Source organism: Micropterus salmoides, unplaced genomic scaffold (genome assembly GCF_014851395.1).
Source record: "Micropterus salmoides isolate LMB-PRFRI ecotype aquatic unplaced genomic scaffold, ASM1485139v1 Ms_hic_scaffold_12, whole genome shotgun sequence".
Classification (NCBI taxonomy): Eukaryota; Metazoa; Chordata; class Actinopteri; order Centrarchiformes; family Centrarchidae; genus Micropterus; species Micropterus salmoides.
This window is the reverse complement of record NW_024040263.1, coordinates 8,112,186-8,131,123: the sequence shown is the minus strand read 5'-3', so window position 1 is coordinate 8,131,123 and position 18,938 is coordinate 8,112,186. Positions and strand designations below refer to the sequence as shown.

Here is an 18,938-nt window from a genome sequence, read left to right as displayed (position 1 = left end):
GTGTATAACACATTCAGCATGTGAAAGAAAGAATGGATGAAAGTGTGCAGTGTGGACATGGTATGTTGTACAGCAGGACAAATAACCAAAAAAGGAGATTCTTTTTCCAAGTTTATTTCATTTTATTAACTGCAAAGATGATTTAAATCAGCCTCTCGGTCACAGATTTGGACTTGCCATCATAATCACTTTAGGGACAACGCCCCCCAAAAGGCTTTTACAGAATAGGTAGAAAGGATTATTACTATTTAAATTTCTAAAAACTATAAAAACTAAAAACGTTATTGTGGACTAAACTCTTGTAATCACTGGGGTACAAATAGGGAATCACTCCCTGTGGAAAATAATTAATATACATATCGCAGCAGTTTATTTTGGATGCACAGGAAACACAACTTTAAAATGTTTACATACATACATTTTACCCAAATTAACTATACAGTAAAGTATAATATGTAAATACTAACAATGTCACTTTTTAAACAAAGCCCAAATTCAGACTTTAAACTAGTGAAATAATTATCTTCCTGGCAAATGTAACAAACTCAATCAATAGAGCACATTTATTGTGCAAGAATAGGAGAAAGAATTTGGTTCTTGCATGCAATAAAATGATCTCCACAGTGAAATAATTAAGTAATTTTAGGATTTATGCACTGATATTTTTTACTTTTAGACTGATTATGTGGTATGGTTTAATGTGGTCCAGCAAGCATCCCACCAAGGATTTGGAACTGGTTTTGACATACTTGACAATTTGTGTTATTGCTGCATTTTCCACTGATGTTATTATTTACTTGCTGTAGGTTGCGCTATAAAAATGGTTTCATTCAGACAAATTGACTAACTACACATACTGGTAGCAAAAAGCCAACGCTAATCACAATCAACTGAACAAACTGAAGAAAAAAACAAAAACAAAACCCCGCTATTTTAACCTAATTACGAAACTGTCAGTGAATCCAGCATGACAAAGTCTCGCGATAGAGCGCAGTGAACGCGGGTGCTCGAGAAAAATCTTCCTAGCGCGAACGTGCTGCTTGTGACCAACCGGTGTGTCTTTCATTATAAACAACAGGATAGTTGTCATTTCACGAGAGAAAGTTCGGAAAATCTTAAACGGCTCTTGTACGGGATCACACAAGGCACCAAAACAACGGACGATATATCCGGATTGAGGAAGAAATTCGACAAAAATGTCCGAAAGCGCAAACTGCGAGGAACAGCGGGAAGAGCAGACTGAACTTGAAGAAGCCGGAGGAGCGGAGGTAATGTTAATGTTAAGATGGGTTTAAATGGGTTTTGTCTCCTCTCAGCACCACATACATCTTTCACAAACCTGCCACACAAGTGTCAGGCTCTGAAAACCACCACCTTTTACCTACATGTCCCTCATATTCACGTTAAACTTTCACTTTGTCAATGTTAATGCGGGCTGTTTGAGCTAGTTAGCTAGCCGCGGCGGCGCTATCATTAGCTCACGACAACAGCAGCTCGGTCCCATTCACTCGGGACTGAAGCTAGCGTTACAGCACAGAGCAGCAACAAGGCCAGCCGGGCTCATAAGCGCTCATACGACTAGCTTAGCCCCGCTAGCCAACCACCAAGTCCCAGCGTGCTTTTTGTTTACTCCCAGGCCAGATTCGCTCGGTGAGTTACTTGTAACTGTGACCGGTTTTTGATAAACCTCGTGGAAACTGGTAAAGAACAGCACCCCGCTCAGCTGTCCCGTCCGCGTCTTTGTTTTCAGTGGGACAGCGGCTTTTGTATGCGACGATGGATGCTGCTGTAGCGCTGCCTGCCTGCAACATCGATTCGCCTGCTCGCTGTTTCGATTTTTGATTTAAAATCCTAAAAAATGAAAGGGGGTTTTCATGTGTGCAGCCCAACAGTTACAATAACATCAAATGAAATAAACGTTATTGATCCCACCTAGGTAAAACAGCAGCAGAAGTACAAAAACGGATGCCTAGTTTAAATAAGTAACCTTAAAAAGCTACAGTACTGCTTTATGATCACATACTTTACATAGAAAAAGTATTAAAATAACAAATAGGCTACTAAATACTGTACATGATAATAGTAACATAACATGGATTGCGACAGTAGTAGAAAGTAGTGATTAACAACAAATAAACAAAGAATGCATTTAAAATAAAAATTGCATTTGAGGGAATCAAATTGGGTGATGGGTGAAGTGTGTGTGGTCTCTGCCAAAAGCAGTGTTAGCCGCGTGAAATGCAGCAAAAACAGAGTGAAATGAGTACTGTGATTGACAGTGTTTTGGCTTTCAGCAACAGAGACAAAAGACTTTCAGTAGTGTTCCTTAACACTCAGCAAGGTGAACGAGCTAGCCAGCGTGTCTAAAGTTTGATGTAGCGGAGGTTGGGAGATGGCGTCCATGATAGCCAATAGTTATTCCATCATGTGAACCCTCTCCCATTTCCTCTGTATTGTCCAGAGAGCATCCCAGAACAGAGCTGGTGGACTGTTAGTCTGTTTCTATCTGCTGCTGTGGGGAAAAATCAAAGGATAGCCACTAAACAAGACTGATTTCTGTTTGCCTTTGTTTTCTCCTCAGGAGAAGTCTGATTCTTCAGATGCTGGAAAAGAGTCATCTTCAGATGCCGGGCCTGATGGACAAGATGCATCCCCCTCCTCATCCAGAAATAAAGATTCTAATCCGGGGTATGAAGAGAAAGTGGTAAGGACACTTTTTCTATAGCTTAAATTATCGGCTCGCTGCTCTGTTCTTGAATAAATAAGTTAACAAGACTGTCTTCCTGTGTATGTAGCAAACAGACCGGACCAACAGATTTGAATACCTGTTGAAGCAAACAGAGTTGTTTGCTCATTTCATCCAACCAGCCGCACAGAAGACCCCCACCTCGCCCCTGAAGATGAAGCCAGGACGCCCTCGCATTAAGAAAGATGAGAAACAGAACCTGCTTTCTGCGGGAGAGTGAGTCCATGTCCACACAAAGCAGATTTATTTCATTTTAGTAAAGTTTACTTCCATTGTGATTATGACATATTGTTTCCTTTCTGTGTTTGACAGCAATCGCCATCGGCGCACAGAGCAAGAGGAGGATGAAGAGCTTCTGAGCGAGAGCACGAAGACTACCAATGTCTGCACTCGCTTCGATGATTCTCCTTCCTGTAAGCAATTACCTGTTTTTAAGTAGGCTTGAGAGGAAGGCACGTGGCAACTATATCTGATGAGCAGAAGTGATGATTAAGGGTTTTTTATTGGTCTCTCATCTAGACGTCAAAACGGGAAAAATGAGAGACTATCAGGTCCGCGGTCTGAACTGGCTCATCTCCTTATATGAGAACGGCATCAACGGCATACTCGCTGATGAAATGGTCAGTACTTTCTCAGAGTCAAAACTGTTCCCTCTGCATTTTAAGAGGAGTGGGAAATGTTTTTGTGTTACAGTAGTGTTGTATTCACATGTACTGCTCCATCTCACACGCACTCTGCTGCCTCTCAGGGTTTGGGGAAGACTTTACAGACGATTTCCCTGCTGGGTTACATGAAGCACTACAGAAACATCCCTGGTCCCCACATGGTGCTGGTGCCCAAGTCCACCCTCTACAACTGGATGAATGAGTTCAAGAGATGGGTGCCTTCACTCCGTGCAGTCTGCCTGATCGGAGACAGAGATCAGAGGGTAGGCTGTGTCAGAATATTGCGACAAGCCAAATGTAACTGTAAATACTCAATGATATTTTACTCGGTAACACTTGCCATATGCTTGATTTTAATGTGCTTGTTTTACAATGGAAATTTAGTTTGGCCAAGCGTCTTAGCATAGTAGCCCTAGTTTTCACTTTGCAAGTCAGGTTTTTTGTGCAGAATCAGCATTTTTTATCACATCAGTGCAGTACGTTGACTGCCAATTTGGCTGATGACTGTAATAGTACACTTTGCTCTTTCAAAGTATACTATACTGGCAAGGATTTAATATTTCGAAGCGATGAAATTACTTCTGGTTTGGGTTTAATGATATGGACACAGGCCAGAATAACTGATGCAAGAGTTAGATAAATTCCATTTATTCTAAGTTACACCAGTTTGATTTTCAGCAATATTTAGATCATTTCATTTGTTTTCCTTCTGGGCTATAGTCAGTATTGGATGTATGTATCGTATATATCTCATCAAAACTGTGCATTTAAAATGGATTTCACTGACTGTACTGTATGTATGAAGGCAAGAGAGGGTGGTGGGGGGGACACTATAGTTGTCAGCAGCATCATGTACAAGATTACTTTTGAGGTAGATACTGTCTAGTCTATCCAAAACTGCACTTATTCTTTCAGGGACAAACATGCTGTACCCTTTGGACCGAAATTAAGCAAAGCATTGCTGGTTGAAAAAAAACTAAAGTAAATGTTCTTGCTTCAATCTCAGACTGCCCTGATCAGAGATGTGCTGCTGCCTGGAGAATGGGATGTGTGTGTCACATCCTACGAGATGCTCATCATTGAAAAGGCAGTGTTCAAGAAGTTCAACTGGAGATACCTGGTTATTGACGAAGCCCACAGGATCAAGAATGAGAAATCAAAGGTCAGACAGCTTCTGAAGTAAAATGGAAATGTACATACGTTTAAAACCACTGTTTTACAAGGTTGCCTAATGAGGGAAAATGCCTTTTTGTTTCCCATAGCTGTCAGAAATTGTGCGAGAATTTAAGACCACCAATCGTTTGTTGCTGACTGGAACACCCCTGCAAAACAACCTTCATGAGCTGTGGGCTCTGCTGAACTTCCTGCTGCCAGACGTCTTTAACTCAGCAGACGTAAGAATCCCCTTGAAATGCACAAGATCAACAGGGAATTTCACTAGGAGATAAACCCACCTACAAGCTGGAGTCCTTAGTTGTAAAGATGTGTTTGTAGTTAGGTTATTTAGTGTTCTGTATTCTGGTACTAATTACATTTTTTTCCCCAAAGGACTTTGATTCCTGGTTTGACACAAACAACTGCTTGGGTGATCAGAAGTTGGTCGAACGTCTTCACACCGTATGTATTAAATGTCCCTCGTGTCAAATTTCAAGTTCTCTTTAAGGTGTCTTACTTAAATAAGCCTTCTGGCAGTAATGCGTTTTCATCCTCTTTGATTTTTAATATATGTAATATAAATATATATTCATTATTTGGGTTGAAGCACGCTTGACCTGCCTCTTTTTTTTTGTGTAGGTTCTGCGTCCTTTCTTGCTCCGTCGTATAAAAGCTGACGTAGAGAAGACTCTGCTCCCGAAAAAAGAGATCAAGATGTACGTGGGCCTGAGTAAGATGCAGCGAGAGTGGTAAGCATCCTTGGCTAAGCTTTTCTACTTTGTTCCACACCGCTTGAAATGACCTGGATACTGACATGTCAACTCGTGTCACAACCCATCAGGTACACAAAGATTCTGATGAAGGACATTGACATTCTGAACTCGGCGGGGAAGATGGACAAGATGCGTCTGCTGAACGTCCTCATGCAGCTGAGGAAATGCTGCAACCACCCGTACCTGTTCGACGGGGCCGAACCTGGCCCCCCCTACACAACTGACCTCCACCTGGTGGTGAACAGCGGCAAGATGGTGGTGCTGGACAAGCTGCTACCCAAGATGAAGGAGCAAGGTATGTAGATGTCTGTGCTCTCATTTCAGGAGAATGTATTGTTATGATCTTTTTATATATAGTATTTCAATTACAGAATTGTTACAATGTAGGATATTGAGATATCAACCTGTATTTCTCATTAATAAGTGGTGGAAGAAGTTCTCTTTACTAGTATTCTTAAGTAAAAGTACCAACGCAACAATCTTAAAATACGCAATTATAAGGCCTTAGTTTAGTTTAAACATTATGTATTCATTTAATAGATTATTTCAAACAGTTAAAGTACTTCTGAATTCTTTCCAGGTTCTCGTGTGCTCATCTTCAGTCAGATGACCAGGATGCTGGACATCTTGGAGGACTACTGCATGTGGAGGAACTATGGCTACTGTCGCCTGGATGGCCAGACTCCGCACGAGGAGAGACAGGTGTGGTTCTCACATCTTGAATAAGAAGATGTCAAATGAGCAATTTAGGTCAATTGAATACCATGGAGGAAGCCATAAGATGAGTTTGTCAAAAAATACATCTCATTTTCATGTATCTTTTTCTTTTCTTCAGATCTCGATCAACGCATACAATGAGCCCAACAGCTCCAAGTTCATCTTCATGTTGAGCACCAGAGCTGGAGGACTGGGTATCAACCTGGCTACAGCGGATGTAGTCATCCTGTACGACTCTGACTGGAACCCTCAAGTCGACCTTCAGGCCATGGTTTGTACTCCAAAGTACTGAACTGCTTGCGTTCCTTATTCAGTTGTAAGGGTAACGTATAACTTTGATTTCAGATGCAGGGGGCTTTATTAGCTTTGTCATTTAATTTCAGGACCGAGCTCACAGAATTGGTCAGCAGAAGCAGGTACGTGTCTTTCGCTTCATCACTGAAAACACAGTGGAGGAGAGGATTGTGGAGAGGGCCGAGATGAAACTACGCCTGGATTCCATTGTCATCCAGCAAGGTAACTCATCTTCCCTGTCTTACTTACAGAATGGATCTCAGAGAAATGTAATTAGAGATTTGAGTAAGCCACTCAATCGTCTTGTGTTTGTTTTAACAGGAAGACTCGTGGATCCGAGCGCAAACAAGCTGGGTAAGGATGAGATGCTGTCCATCATCCGCCACGGTGCCACACATGTGTTTGCCTCCAAAGAGAGCGAAATCACAGACGATGACATTGATGCGATCCTGGAGAGAGGTGAAAGGAAGGTGAGTGTGGGTGCATCAGAGAAAATCCACGCGCAATGCTTTTGTTGGCATTTAGTTGTCATATTTGCCTTAACATTAACAGTCTGATCTTGTCATTTACTAGACTATGGAGATGAAGGAGAAGCTGTCTTCACTGGGTGAGAGCACTCTGAGAAACTTCACCATGGACACAGAGAACAGCAGCGTGTACACATTTGAAGGAGAAGATTATAGAGAGAAGAAGAAGGTAAAAAGACTTCAGTGTTCAGTCGTTAACATGAACAACATGAACCTTTTGAGTCTTTACCCTGTTTCGCCTTTTTGCTTCTTCATTCAGGTCATTACCAACTGGATCGAGCCACCCAAGAGAGAAAGGAAAGCCAATTATGCCGTGGATGCCTATTTCAGAGAAGCTCTGCGAGTCAGTGAGCCCAAAGCACCCAAGGTAGGGACTGCTCACTCTACAAACACCCTTAGCATATAAGGCAGCAGAATGTGTAATTACAGTGTTCTTGATAATTGATGGCATGTTATCCTGCTTATGGCATAACATTTGTTTGTTTGACTCCATTTCCCAGGCTCCCCGTCCTCCCAAGCAGCCAAATGTCCAGGACTTCCAGTTCTTCCCTCCACGTCTATTCGAGCTTCTAGAAAAGGAAATTCTGTTCTACAGAAAGACCATTGGCTACAAGGTACAATTATGTTTTCAGATGAGAAATAGATTCAGTATTGAGTGAGCAAGTTGCAGTCAGCAGTTGTGAAACAGGGCTGCTGCGTAATCCTTGCGGGCAGTTGCGCCCCGGGGCAGTTGCGCCCCGTCAAAGTATATCCACCAAAGGGCTTTTTTTATGGCCACTAACAGCCTCAGATTGTTACTACAAGAATCTAATGACATAATGAAATAGACGTTTTTTAGTAAGATCCTTTTTGTTTAACCAGAAATGGTCACTATATCGCTCTCGTCAAAGCCACCATAGGCCATATTTTTTTTATTATATTATTTATACAAGGCTTGTATTTACATTATTATCTATGGTAGATTAATGGGAAATCGTACAAATGTTTTAAACAATGAAAGAGAAAACATTTGCTTTCCCCAGATTTGGCCCATAGGCCTCTATTTGCTATTACGTTTCACCTTGATCCTCTGAGGTTTTGTAATTTCTTGCAGCATCAGCTCACTACACATCATACCTTACTGTCTTTCCCTGTCTCACCTCATGTGATGTGTTTAGTTGTCATTACATACGTAGGTTAGCTCTCAGCATCAGGCAGCTCTAGAACTACAAAATGGCTCAAATAAAAAAAACTCCACTAGGCATATGGCTTCAAATACAGGTCTGTTATATACCTACCTATAAATGAAATTGCGAAAGCAGGTCACCGAGTGGCTTATCTGGATTGCCTGTGATATACTGAATCTTCTGAATTCTTTCCCGGAAAAGTGACTTTTGTGCCTACATTTCGCCCTGACATTATTTGTCCAAATCTTCTTGAAGTAGGAATGTCTTTTGAAACGCCTCTAAGTTGGTCTGTGAATGTGTGTCTTTAGGTTCCCCGTAATCCAGACATGCCAAATTCGGCCCAGCTCCAGAAAGAAGAGCAGGCTAAGATTGATGAGGCTGAGGCTCTCACAGAGGAGGAACTGGAGGAGAAGGAGAACCTGCTACAGCAGGTACTGATTATTCTCACAAAATGCAATCAAATTTACAGCTGCATGTCAAAATGAAATGTCGTGCGTCTGGATATAGATTGTGCATATTTTGATCAACTGTACCTTCATTGCAGGGATTTACTATTTGGAACAAACGTGACTTTAATCAGTTCATCAAAGCCAACGAGAAGTGGGGAAGAGATGATATTGAAAACATTGCCAGAGAGGTTGAGGGAAAAACTCCAGAAGAAGTCATGGAATATTCTGGTAATTTATCCTCTATTTCACAGGCAACACAAACTTTTCACTTCTCTGTATATTTGGTGAATTTATGTCTGTGTTTGTCCCTCCAGCTGTATTCTGGGAGCGCTGTAATGAGCTGCAGGATATCGAGAAGATCATGGCCCAGATAGAGAGAGGAGAGGCCAGGATCCAGAGAAGAATTAGCATTAAGAAAGCACTGGATTCAAAGGTAGCTGTCAACCATTTGGCTATTCGTTTCCCATTTAAATCACCTAATTAGCTTTGTCTCATTAAGCTGTGTGTTAAACGTTTACACTCTAAATCTGATCGCTTAATTATCTCTTCATCACATCGTCTTCTCTTCCTGATTTAATTAATGGTCCCTCAATATGTTTCTCATCTCCTTGCCCAGATTGGTCGCTACAAGGCTCCCTTCCATCAGCTTCGTATCTCCTATGGCACCAACAAAGGCAAAAACTACACAGAGGAGGAGGACCGCTTCCTTATCTGTATGCTTCACAAGCTGGGCTTCGACAAGGAGAGTGTGTACGACGAGCTGCGTCAGTGCATCCGCAACTCACCCCAGTTCCGCTTCGACTGGTTCCTCAAATCCAGGACTGCCATGGTACATTTTGGCTTCTGTGTACTATTTCTCCTGTGTTTTTTTTTTGTGCAAATGTTTCCTGAAAGTTAAACTTTGGTTGTGTGTGTAGGAGCTCCAGAGGCGATGTAACACCTTGATTACACTGATAGAGAGAGAGAACATGGAGCTGGAGGAGAGGGAGAAGGCTGAGAAAAAGAAACGGGGCCCAAAGAGTGGCTCAGTAAGTTAAAAATCCATCCCATGTTACAGAAAGAAACCGCTTTTGTTATTGATGCTAACTGAGTTGTTCAAATTCAAAATAATATTTGTCTAGGGCTGGGTATTGTTTTAATTTTTTTGATGCCAGTGCTGATATGATTTACGTGGTTTCACAACAATAATTACATTGAAAATTTGTGGGAAAATATGTTTTCATTCCTAAAAGTGTTACATTTTTCTAAACTCACAATAACTTTTTCAATTTTGCCAAAATAAAATACTAAATTAAAGACTACAAATCTGGCCAGGCATTCAGTGTAAGTTTTGGTTTTGCTACTCAGCCCTGTCTTTGTCTGGTAGACATTGACTTTTGTGCTGCTACTTGTGAACTTTCCTAATAATAGTTTTCTCCTCTTACGTAGGCCCAGAAACGAAAGTCAGAGGGAACCCCTGATGGTCGTGGACGCAGGAAAAAGCTCAAGTTGTGAAGCTGATCGCAGTGTGAATCTACTTCGTACAGTGTCAGAATTTGAAAGCGGCAGCCAGCTCTGGTGTCATTAGTCCTAGTGTCTGTCTGTTTTGCAGGCTGTGATAATGTACTGTGTGAAACCCTCTGATGGACTGATCTCTTGGTATTAGTTTTAAGGAAGGGATCTTTTACAAGCCTGCCTTGTTGTCACATAGCTAAACACTGCAGCTGTGCTGGTTTAGTTTTTTGTTTGCTAGTTAATTTTTTACTAGTACTAAATTGAAATAAATGTATTTATGCCTGTTGGTTGTACCACATTCCATTGCTCGAAACAATATGTACCCTTTTTTTTAAGAATACGTTTGTTCCTATGTGAAGTAGAAAATGTCTTTTGAACATCACAAATAAACGCCCCCCCCCCCCTTTTTTTTAAAAAATGTGTGTACTCTGGTTAATAAAACACTGATTCAAAAAAGAACATTTATATTTGGCAGTTGAAGTGTACATATAACCAAACTCTTGAAATTGACAAACAATTAATAAGCCATAAAAGTCTACTAACAGTTGGCACATTAAAATATACTGTCACCTGTAAAATAACTTTTTTTATTTTTTTTTTCCTATTATACTGCAGTTGTTTGTTTTTTCTCAGGACTTGATCAACAAACCAGAAAGACGTATAGTTCAAGTTTCACCAGGGTGTAATACTACCTTTTTTTTTTTTTCATAGTCCTACATTGTTATGTACACAGAAGTTTTGCATCTGATTTCAGCCACATTGACCTGGGGAAAAAAGTAAATTTCTGTAATTACACTATATTGGTGGTGTTACTGCAGGCTTTTTAAAGCACAACAGTGAAATACCAATACTAAAAATCACTTCTCACATAATCATTCATTAAGGTCAGCTTCAACTATCATTCAGTCCATCTTGCTCTATTCTCCACAGAACAAAATAAGGAACACAGTGAATTACAGTTATAAAAAAAACTTAAACTAGTTATTTTTGAGGGAGGAACATAACACATTTTCTGTCATTAAACTTTAAAAGCGGTTGCCGTTTACTCACGTTAAATAATTACATTTACTAAACTTGGATTTTCATGCATTTGCAAACATTGGATAAAGCGGGATATTTTACAACTTTGCAACCAATGAAGCAGGTGAATCATTGAGAGGCTTCTACGTACATCCATGATTCAAAAAAGGCAGAAACCTACAGTACATTACAGCAAGAACTAACCATGATCAGAGATCAGTAAGCCTCTGAAAACTCTGGTGCATTATCTACGTGTAGGCCTCAACACTGACATATTGTGCTGTCCACAGGTTGTACTGGGCGACTCAGTGCTAGAAGAGTTGGGCTTTTAAGGCACAATGGTGGAGGGTGGTCTAAATCTAGACCTCAGAGCTATCTGGGCTGCTCCACATGCTCGCTGGGCTTTGGCTGTAGCCATTGTAGGCAGAAGAAGAGGAGGTGGTGTAAGGAGGGAACTGGGTCTTCTTTTCCCTCTTCTTGCGCCGCAGCAGCAGAAGAACAATGGTGGCGATGAGGCACACAAGGAGGATCAGACCTGCGAGGCCCACTAACATGGGCACGGTGGAGGTGTCAGCCGGTTCTCTGCCAGAACTCTCCAGCAGGGGGCGCTCCAGGAGGGGGTCACGGTTAGGGGACCAAGGCTGGCGCTGGCTCACAACCATGCGGTCTGTTCGGTCCAGAGCGATGTGTTGGATGTTGGTTCCCCGGTTCTTTTCAACACCGATGTCCTGGGTCAGAGCAGAGTCAGAGAAAGTAGGGGCAGCACGGCGCTGGCGTTGGTTGGCCATGTTGGAGGTCTCGGGCTTCTCAACAGAGGACACACTGTGATGCAGGTACTCCACACTGCGCTTGCCAATGTTGCGATTGGCATTTTCTCTGGAGCGGACCGTGTAAATAGTGTGGATGAACCATTCCCGACCAGCAGCCACCTGCAGAAAAAACACAACATGTTTGAGTCTAATTATCACAATTCATAAATGTACTGTATTTTGAGAATGATACAGACCTGGAAAAGTGGAGATGAGGAGAGTGTGAAGCCATCTGATCCTGGTTGTCTGACCAAAGGCAAACCTCCAGGTGTGTCTTGAGCAAGTGTGGCCTTAAAGTCAATATCACCAAATGCTGAAGCTTGAGTCTCTGGCTGTGCCTTGTCCTGCAGAACAACACACGCAGAAATTAGAAATGGCCTCTTTCTTTTGTAGACCCACCCAAGTGTTGTTCTTGTGGATTCATTGTATCTTACCAGGATCTTGAATCGGTAAAGCAGAGAGGGAGCATCTGCCAGGCAGCCATACTCCTTGTTAGTTGGGTTGTACTTGGGAACGTAGCCATCCGCTCCAGTGCAGAGGAAGACTTTCTCAATGCTGCAGTAGAAGGAGTCACCCAGGTTTTGGACTGGGTCCACCATCACACGACCATAGATCGTGGAGCCTGAAGCAAAGAACAGATGAAATGCTAAGTGGGACTTCAACAAGGGATTCTCAGATGGTTAATTGTCATCAGCTGTAATGTTTACTAAAACCCGTTAGGTGGCAGTGTTGTAGTACCCTCTGAAAAAGCAGCATCAGTCCCTTCTCCAAAGCCCATGGAGCCGTCAGACAACCACAACTCCTTCTTGGACAGCAGGAACATCTGCGTGTTGAGGCTAAACTCGGCTGCAACTGGGTCACTCACCTGGAATGCAAAACAAGGGTTACCATGCACGCAACAGATTCTGGGCAGATATGGCAAAAAGCACCCATCTTAACATGTAATTATTCTGTTGGAAATGTATTGAGAAGCTGCCATTAGGGTGAGCTAATAGAACCTGGCTCCTTGGCATCATCAGCATGTTTCATGAAAAATGATCCTGAACCGGTTAAAATGTTAAGCTTGTCCTAACAAATGTAACTGCCCTGGAAATAAGTAAACCTCATTAATCTTATATTAAAGTGTTAATGATTGTTCAAACTTTCCTTTTGCAGTGTAATCTTAAATAAAAACATGTGTTTTGGCTTTAGACCTGACTATAATGTTCCAGAACTAAATAATGCCAGAGGATTTGTGTCAGGATATCCAAGCTAACCTGCTGGAAGCGAATGTCCATGTCAAACGTAAGTGGCTCTCTTGGGTGGCAGACAGGCGGGATACTGAACTCCCCATTGGGTGCTGCACTGCAGGCGATCAACTTTACTGTATAGGTCCCAGAGTAGTCTCGCACCTAGATGTCACACAGAAACATGGAAACAATGCCAAGACTGTCTATGAAATCTATAATCATTTCACCACAGCTGGCAAACTTTGATTGCAAATCCCCTTACAGCAAAGTCTGAGACAAAACTCCACTGCTGCATGGGCTGGTTGTAAGTAGGCTCAGTCCTGACCAGGGTGAGAGTAAAGGTCAGCCCTGGGTGGTCAGCACACATCACCATGGATGACACGCTGGTTCCTAAAAAACATGTGTACAGTCATAAATGTTTAAAGCTGCATTTTGTCCAAACTAGACCTAGCAAATGTGTCTTCCTTTTTATTTATAGTGACCTACTACATTGTTTGTGTCACTTGCTTCCTAACCCTAAACTCTGCAGGGTCATTTTGACATTTGCTGAAATCATCTCTGCCACTTTCACACAGGAAAGACCCCTAATGTGGAACTCCAGAAATAGATGAAGAGATTATGTGGACCGTGGGGTAATCCAATAGGAGGCCGCTCTATAGAACAACCACATTGGATTGGGTTTATGGGATTCATGTGAGTTTGTGGGCGCCACTCTCTTACCTGGATGAGACATAACAAACTGTCCCCTGAAGCGAGCCTCTGTCTTGAAGTTGACCACGAGACGCCCCTCCTCATTTATACGCATACTGGTTGGGTACATGGCTCCTGTTAGAAGAGAAAACAAAGTTTTACTGCACTTTGCAAATGAATTAGATTTTTTTCCCCCTTCTGTACCAGCAGAGAACAGCACTGGTCTGAGAACACACCTTGTAGCTCAGCTTCAGGTGGGCTGCCAATGCCGTCCTGCCACAGAATAGCTGTATCATAGACAAAGGTGAGTTTAAGCTCTGACTGCAGGTCAAAGTGCTGCCAGCCTCCCACAGCCACGGGAGAGTGGAAGACGTAGGACACAAACAGAGGTGCACGCAGTGTGACGTAGGACTGGACCAGGTTCAGCACCTAAACAAGAGATAAATCAGACATTGTCATTCATAATGTAGGAAGTTTACCTGTAGGATTAAAGGCCTGGTCACATCAAAGTGGCATAGTAAAATTAATCTGCACACTGTTGCAAAATGTGTGATTCTACAGGTTTGTCGATTACACAGCGCTAGAAAAACTACTGCAGCTGGCAAGCTAACATACAAACTAGCCGGCCAAGAACACGCTAGCGCTGTCCATCACAATAGCTCACAGAGCTTCTTTTTATTTTCTCTGTACTGGTTTGTTTAATCCACCCATTTTTTAAAATTTGGATTGTCTGTCATTTCATTTCATAAAGAGATTTTGAACAGGGGGTAAAAGCTATCCGTGCTAACTAACTGGTAATCTAGTAAGCTGAGTTGCTAGGGGGTGAATCCACTGATCAATACAGGCTGGTGTGACTGAGCCATAAGAAAGTTTGATTCTCTGTATTTTTTGCTTTTATGTTTGTCACACCTGTCCATCAGTGCCTATGGAGCCTCCACAGTCATTCAGCAGCTCTGACATGTCGTAGTAGCTGGTGAACTCCCAGAGGCAGGCCTCCAAGTTAAGGTTTCTGTAGAAGCGCAGAGAGTTGGCTGAGCGCATGATCGCACTGTACTGGTAGGGAGAGGTCTCGCCAATGATTTCAGGGTTCTTCGTTGCATCGGTGATGAAGCCGTGGCCGGTTTGGATCTCATTGAAGTCCAGCAAGTTGGAGCAGCGATGGTTGCCCACACGTGTGCCATCTGGGCTCAGGGTGAGCTCAAAGTTGGACAGAGGTCTTGTGGAGATCACTGGTAACATGCCTATTGAAAGTGAAAAGCTTGGTAATTTTCTGAGTCTTTGTCTAGAATACTAAAAACAATGACTATATCGAAGGTTGCGACAAATGTTTACTGCTCACCATCCATGTGAGGCATGTTGACAGTCAGTTTAATGAGGTTGGGGAAGTCTGGGTCATCTGGACCGGTGTAGCGGATCTTAGCAGAGAAAGGTTCAGCTCCAACGGTACCTGGGATACGAGGCTGACACAAACCTGCAAAGAGTTAAATGTCAGTTAAACCAATGAACTTTATACTGAGCATACATTTTAGGCCGCCCCCCATGTGCCATCAATTCTTCGCTCACCCTCCTCTCTGCTAATCGCAACAATGGGGCTGGACAGCTCCAAGCCAGCATCTCCATTGGCATTGAAGGCTCTTGCGGCACATTGAACCCTTGAGCCGGCCTGGAAGTAGATGGAATCCAAAGTGATGGACTTGGTGTTGGTGAAGAAAGTATTAGTGTCCACCTCCCTCATGGGGCTAGTCACTCCATCTGACCCCGTGGGGGCGCTGACCAGCCAGCGATATTGTGTGAGAGTATCGTTGATGTTCTCCGCAGAGCAGATGGAACCGGTTTTGTCAAAGTCGTGGTACTTAGGGTTGCAAGCCTGCAAGAGATGACAAGACAGATGGCAACTGAAATTTTTAAGAAATCTGGAGGTGTGTGTGGCTGTCAAAAGCAGCAGAAGCATTACACTTACCGTCACACACACGACGGGGTATCCATTGGGCGGGTGGGGCTTTTCTTTGGTTTTAGCTGTGTCATCATACATGAGCAGGGAAACCACCTGGGGTACGGCAGGGAAGGTTACATCTGCCACGCTGTCCATCTCTTCAATGTACACGATGGCCTTGTTCATCTGGCAAGAAGAGGAAAGGCAACATTAGCTGACTGTCAACATACTTCACCTTTAACAGATTTCATTCTATCCTCCTTAAATATTGATACCTAACATATTTGAATTTGTCTTGTGAGCGGCACATGCCTGATGTAGAGCATATGGGTTGAATGTCGCAGTTCTGTTTATAGATTTGTCTACTGTTTGGCTCTGCTGGGACATTCAGCATCTCATTCCAGAGGGAAAGGCTTTTTATAAGACCCTGTGGTTCAGGCGTGCTGACAGCAATGCCAGCTGCCTGGCTATTTTAACACAGGCTGACATGACAGGGCGCATGCTCACGTGTGTAGATATGCAGCACTGTACGTGTGCACATATAGGACTTGCTACTGGTTTATATTTGTTTGTGCGTATGCCGTGTGGCCTTTGTATCACCTGTATTTCAGCCACCATGTTGTCATCGGGCTTCATGTGTACAGTGAAGGCCTCTCTCATCTCTCGCTGACCGTCATACAGGATCTCAATCTCCACAAAGTGTTCCTTATCACCCTCCTTGAACTCAACATCTTAGACACAGAGACAGTGAAGTGAGCAATGACCAAAATCATTCATATCTCCAACATGAGTTTATATCAACAGGCACTTTGCAAGCAACTGTGTCACTGTGCAGCCACTAAACCAGGTTCTTACCCTCTGACAGCGGGTTGTAGTCTTCTCCGGAGGTTGCAGAGCCGTCCTTGGTGTGGACTCTCACCACTGACACCTTAGAGGTGTCTCCGACACGCAGGATAGGAATCTTCACTATAGCCACGTTACCTTTGACCTGAGGTTCACGTATGCTGTACTTGATCTCAGAGAAACGGATAATGGGCTCTACAACAGGAAGAAAATTACAATTACGCATGAGCCGAAACACCAAAGACATTTTCTCAAACTTACAGTTCACAAGAACACAAAACAAAAAATGCTCCTGGCTGTAGTCGGTTGTTGGCAATTCCATCTTTTGAGATGCAGTAAAATACTTAGCTTTGTCAGATCTATCTTTATAGTTTCTATGATGCAACTCAAGGGCATCTCAGCAGTAGTTCTTAAGCAAGACGAGAGCAATTTCTTTCACCCACACACATTTTTCAATCCCATTGATTTTATCTATAGGCTACTGCAATTCTTTAGGTTATTTTGAATATATTGGCTTTTTATGTAATTAAAAAATATTAAAGTACGTACTGTCTTTCACATCTGTGACTGTGACCAGCGCTTCCTTCTGTTCCCCGATAGAAGCTCCGTATGGAGACTTGCTCTTGGGAGTTCCCAGGATGAGGCGGAACTCTTCATCCTCTTCGTGGTCGGAGTCATCCATCAGGCTTACCACACACGTCTTCTCAGTTTCACCTGGAGAAACAGGTTTAATATACTCAGATAGGTGCTGCAGGATACAGAGAAAAGGAGAGATTAAGGGGGAGGGGGAGGGCTCACCTGGTAAGAAAGTGATGACTGACGCGTCAGTATTGGGTCTTTCACTGTAGTCCATCATGACCTGAGCAGAGCCTTGGCGAGTGTAACAGCGCACTGTGGACATGAGGTTAATGTCTCCACTGCGGTACACTATGGCTGTTACCTCCCCATCAGACTCATCCACCTTGTAGCTTCTTTCCTTAAACTGAACCTTCGGCACTGTGAAGACAGTAATTAATTTGTTATAAAAGTCTCAATGTGTTTGAGTTTAATTTATGTCAACTGTTCTCCCCTTTTTAGTATACGGTATAAACATTTAACAAATGGCTTATAACACACTGTAATATCATAAACACATATAAGGGTGTATGTTTAATAATGTACTGTATTTATCAGAGGCAAGTCTATAAACAGTCAATGTAATGAGTTATTTATAAATGTACAAAAACCACTTTAGACCCATACCAGGGCATCAACCAGGATATTTTAAACCTACCTACAAAGGACTTATTTCCTCTAACAACTATATTATAGTGTGTTTTCTGCTATATAGAGGGATAAAAATGTGATATATATATATATATATTTATATTAGGGGTGGGAATCACCAGAGGCCCCATGATACGATATTATCACGATATTTATGTTGCGATTTGATTTTATTGCAATTTTAAATATATTGAGATAAAATACAATTTATTACCTTTTTCCAATTTCCAATTAGGTCCCTAAAGTCAAACTTTGTCAACATCTGTTTATCTAAAAAGATACATTTTGTACATTTTGTTCATATCACTTTTTCAGTCCTCTATATGGTCCTGTCAAGTTTTCTAGTGGACTAAAAAAGCAATAGATTTTATTATTCTAGTACCAATAAGTTAAAACTCCCATCTGCAATTTATATAATAAAATATCGATACTTGGCATCCGTGTAACGATACAGTATTGCCATGGCAAATATCACGATACTATGCTGTATCGATTTTTTCCTCCACCCCTAATGTGTATATATATATATATACTGTAAAGTTACAATAGGCTTGAACATACTACTCATAATGTGCTTTGGAATGTGTTCATGACACTCACAGTCAGTGAATGTATCATTGATTGTGATCGTGGTCTTGCTTGGTTCTCCCAGCACAGCATTCATGGGCATCCGCAATACAAGGTCAAAGGTCTCAGGCCCCTCCAGTTCTGGCTGACCCAGATCATCCAGAATGGTCACTCTAAATGTCTGCATTGTCACTCCAGGAGCAAAGTCTAGGTTGCGGCTTATGCCGACGTAGTCTAGTCCAGCTGCCAGATACAAAGGAAACCATGAACTAACACTGTAATGCAAGATCAAAAATGCTGTTGATTCTGTTGAAGTGCTGATTTTACCTTCTGCAGAGACAGGATCGCTCTTCCTGGAGCGGACGGTGACAGTGGCCGTCTTGGACAGGTCAGTCCCTGTCCTCCAGACCTTTACCTCAACGTAGCCTGAACTCTCATCCACAACATATTCAGGTTCCCCAAAATACAGCGAGGGCTCTGTGGGATTTGGGAATAATCAGAGTTCAATTAGGAAATGATTCAGACATGGTTTAAATTCCCAGCAGCAACATGAAATAACATGACATTTTGCCATTATCTGGATATTGTATTCAGT

General features: G+C 42.4%; 2 protein-coding genes across 3 annotated transcripts in view; one reads left to right on the top strand and one right to left on the bottom strand.

Annotated features, from left to right (window-relative positions):
• The first annotated feature begins 1,004 nt into the window (after nucleotides 1-1,004).
• smarca5 (SWI/SNF related, matrix associated, actin dependent regulator of chromatin, subfamily a, member 5) lies at nucleotides 1,005-10,313 on the top strand. 2 transcript variants are annotated; one of them, XM_038713149.1, is made up of 24 exons: nucleotides 1,006-1,268; nucleotides 2,582-2,704; nucleotides 2,796-2,962; nucleotides 3,059-3,159; nucleotides 3,266-3,366; nucleotides 3,495-3,674; nucleotides 4,418-4,573; nucleotides 4,674-4,805; nucleotides 4,960-5,028; nucleotides 5,206-5,315; nucleotides 5,408-5,634; nucleotides 5,920-6,041; nucleotides 6,175-6,327; nucleotides 6,440-6,572; nucleotides 6,672-6,820; nucleotides 6,924-7,046; nucleotides 7,137-7,244; nucleotides 7,378-7,491; nucleotides 8,352-8,474; nucleotides 8,588-8,720; nucleotides 8,807-8,925; nucleotides 9,109-9,321; nucleotides 9,410-9,520; nucleotides 9,921-10,313. In XM_038713149.1, exons 1-24 carry the CDS (start codon nucleotides 1,197-1,199, stop codon nucleotides 9,984-9,986), a joined length of 3,105 nt encoding a protein of 1,034 aa, XP_038569077.1. In that variant the 5' UTR covers nucleotides 1,006-1,196; the 3' UTR covers nucleotides 9,987-10,313. The 2 variants fall into 2 exon arrangements, with proteins under 2 accessions (XP_038569076.1, XP_038569077.1); XM_038713148.1 differs by having other exon boundaries at nucleotides 1,005-1,268; nucleotides 6,924-7,244.
• Nucleotides 10,314-10,433: 120 nt separating this feature from the next.
• Nucleotides 10,434-18,938, bottom strand: part of frem3 (Fras1 related extracellular matrix 3) — a 28,588-nt gene continuing 20,083 nt past the window's right edge. Inside the window, 18 exon segments of the mRNA XM_038713147.1 lie at nucleotides 10,434-11,935; nucleotides 12,013-12,159; nucleotides 12,250-12,437; nucleotides 12,554-12,680; nucleotides 13,072-13,206; nucleotides 13,307-13,434; nucleotides 13,765-13,869; nucleotides 13,971-14,163; nucleotides 14,644-14,975; nucleotides 15,074-15,205; nucleotides 15,298-15,601; nucleotides 15,695-15,853; nucleotides 16,268-16,398; nucleotides 16,523-16,705; nucleotides 17,060-17,224; nucleotides 17,309-17,506; nucleotides 18,377-18,586; nucleotides 18,671-18,820. Of these exon segments, the coding sequence (XP_038569075.1) occupies nucleotides 11,366-11,935; nucleotides 12,013-12,159; nucleotides 12,250-12,437; nucleotides 12,554-12,680; nucleotides 13,072-13,206; nucleotides 13,307-13,434; nucleotides 13,765-13,869; nucleotides 13,971-14,163; nucleotides 14,644-14,975; nucleotides 15,074-15,205; nucleotides 15,298-15,601; nucleotides 15,695-15,853; nucleotides 16,268-16,398; nucleotides 16,523-16,705; nucleotides 17,060-17,224; nucleotides 17,309-17,506; nucleotides 18,377-18,586; nucleotides 18,671-18,820 (3,557 nt within the window). The 3' untranslated portion in view covers nucleotides 10,434-11,365.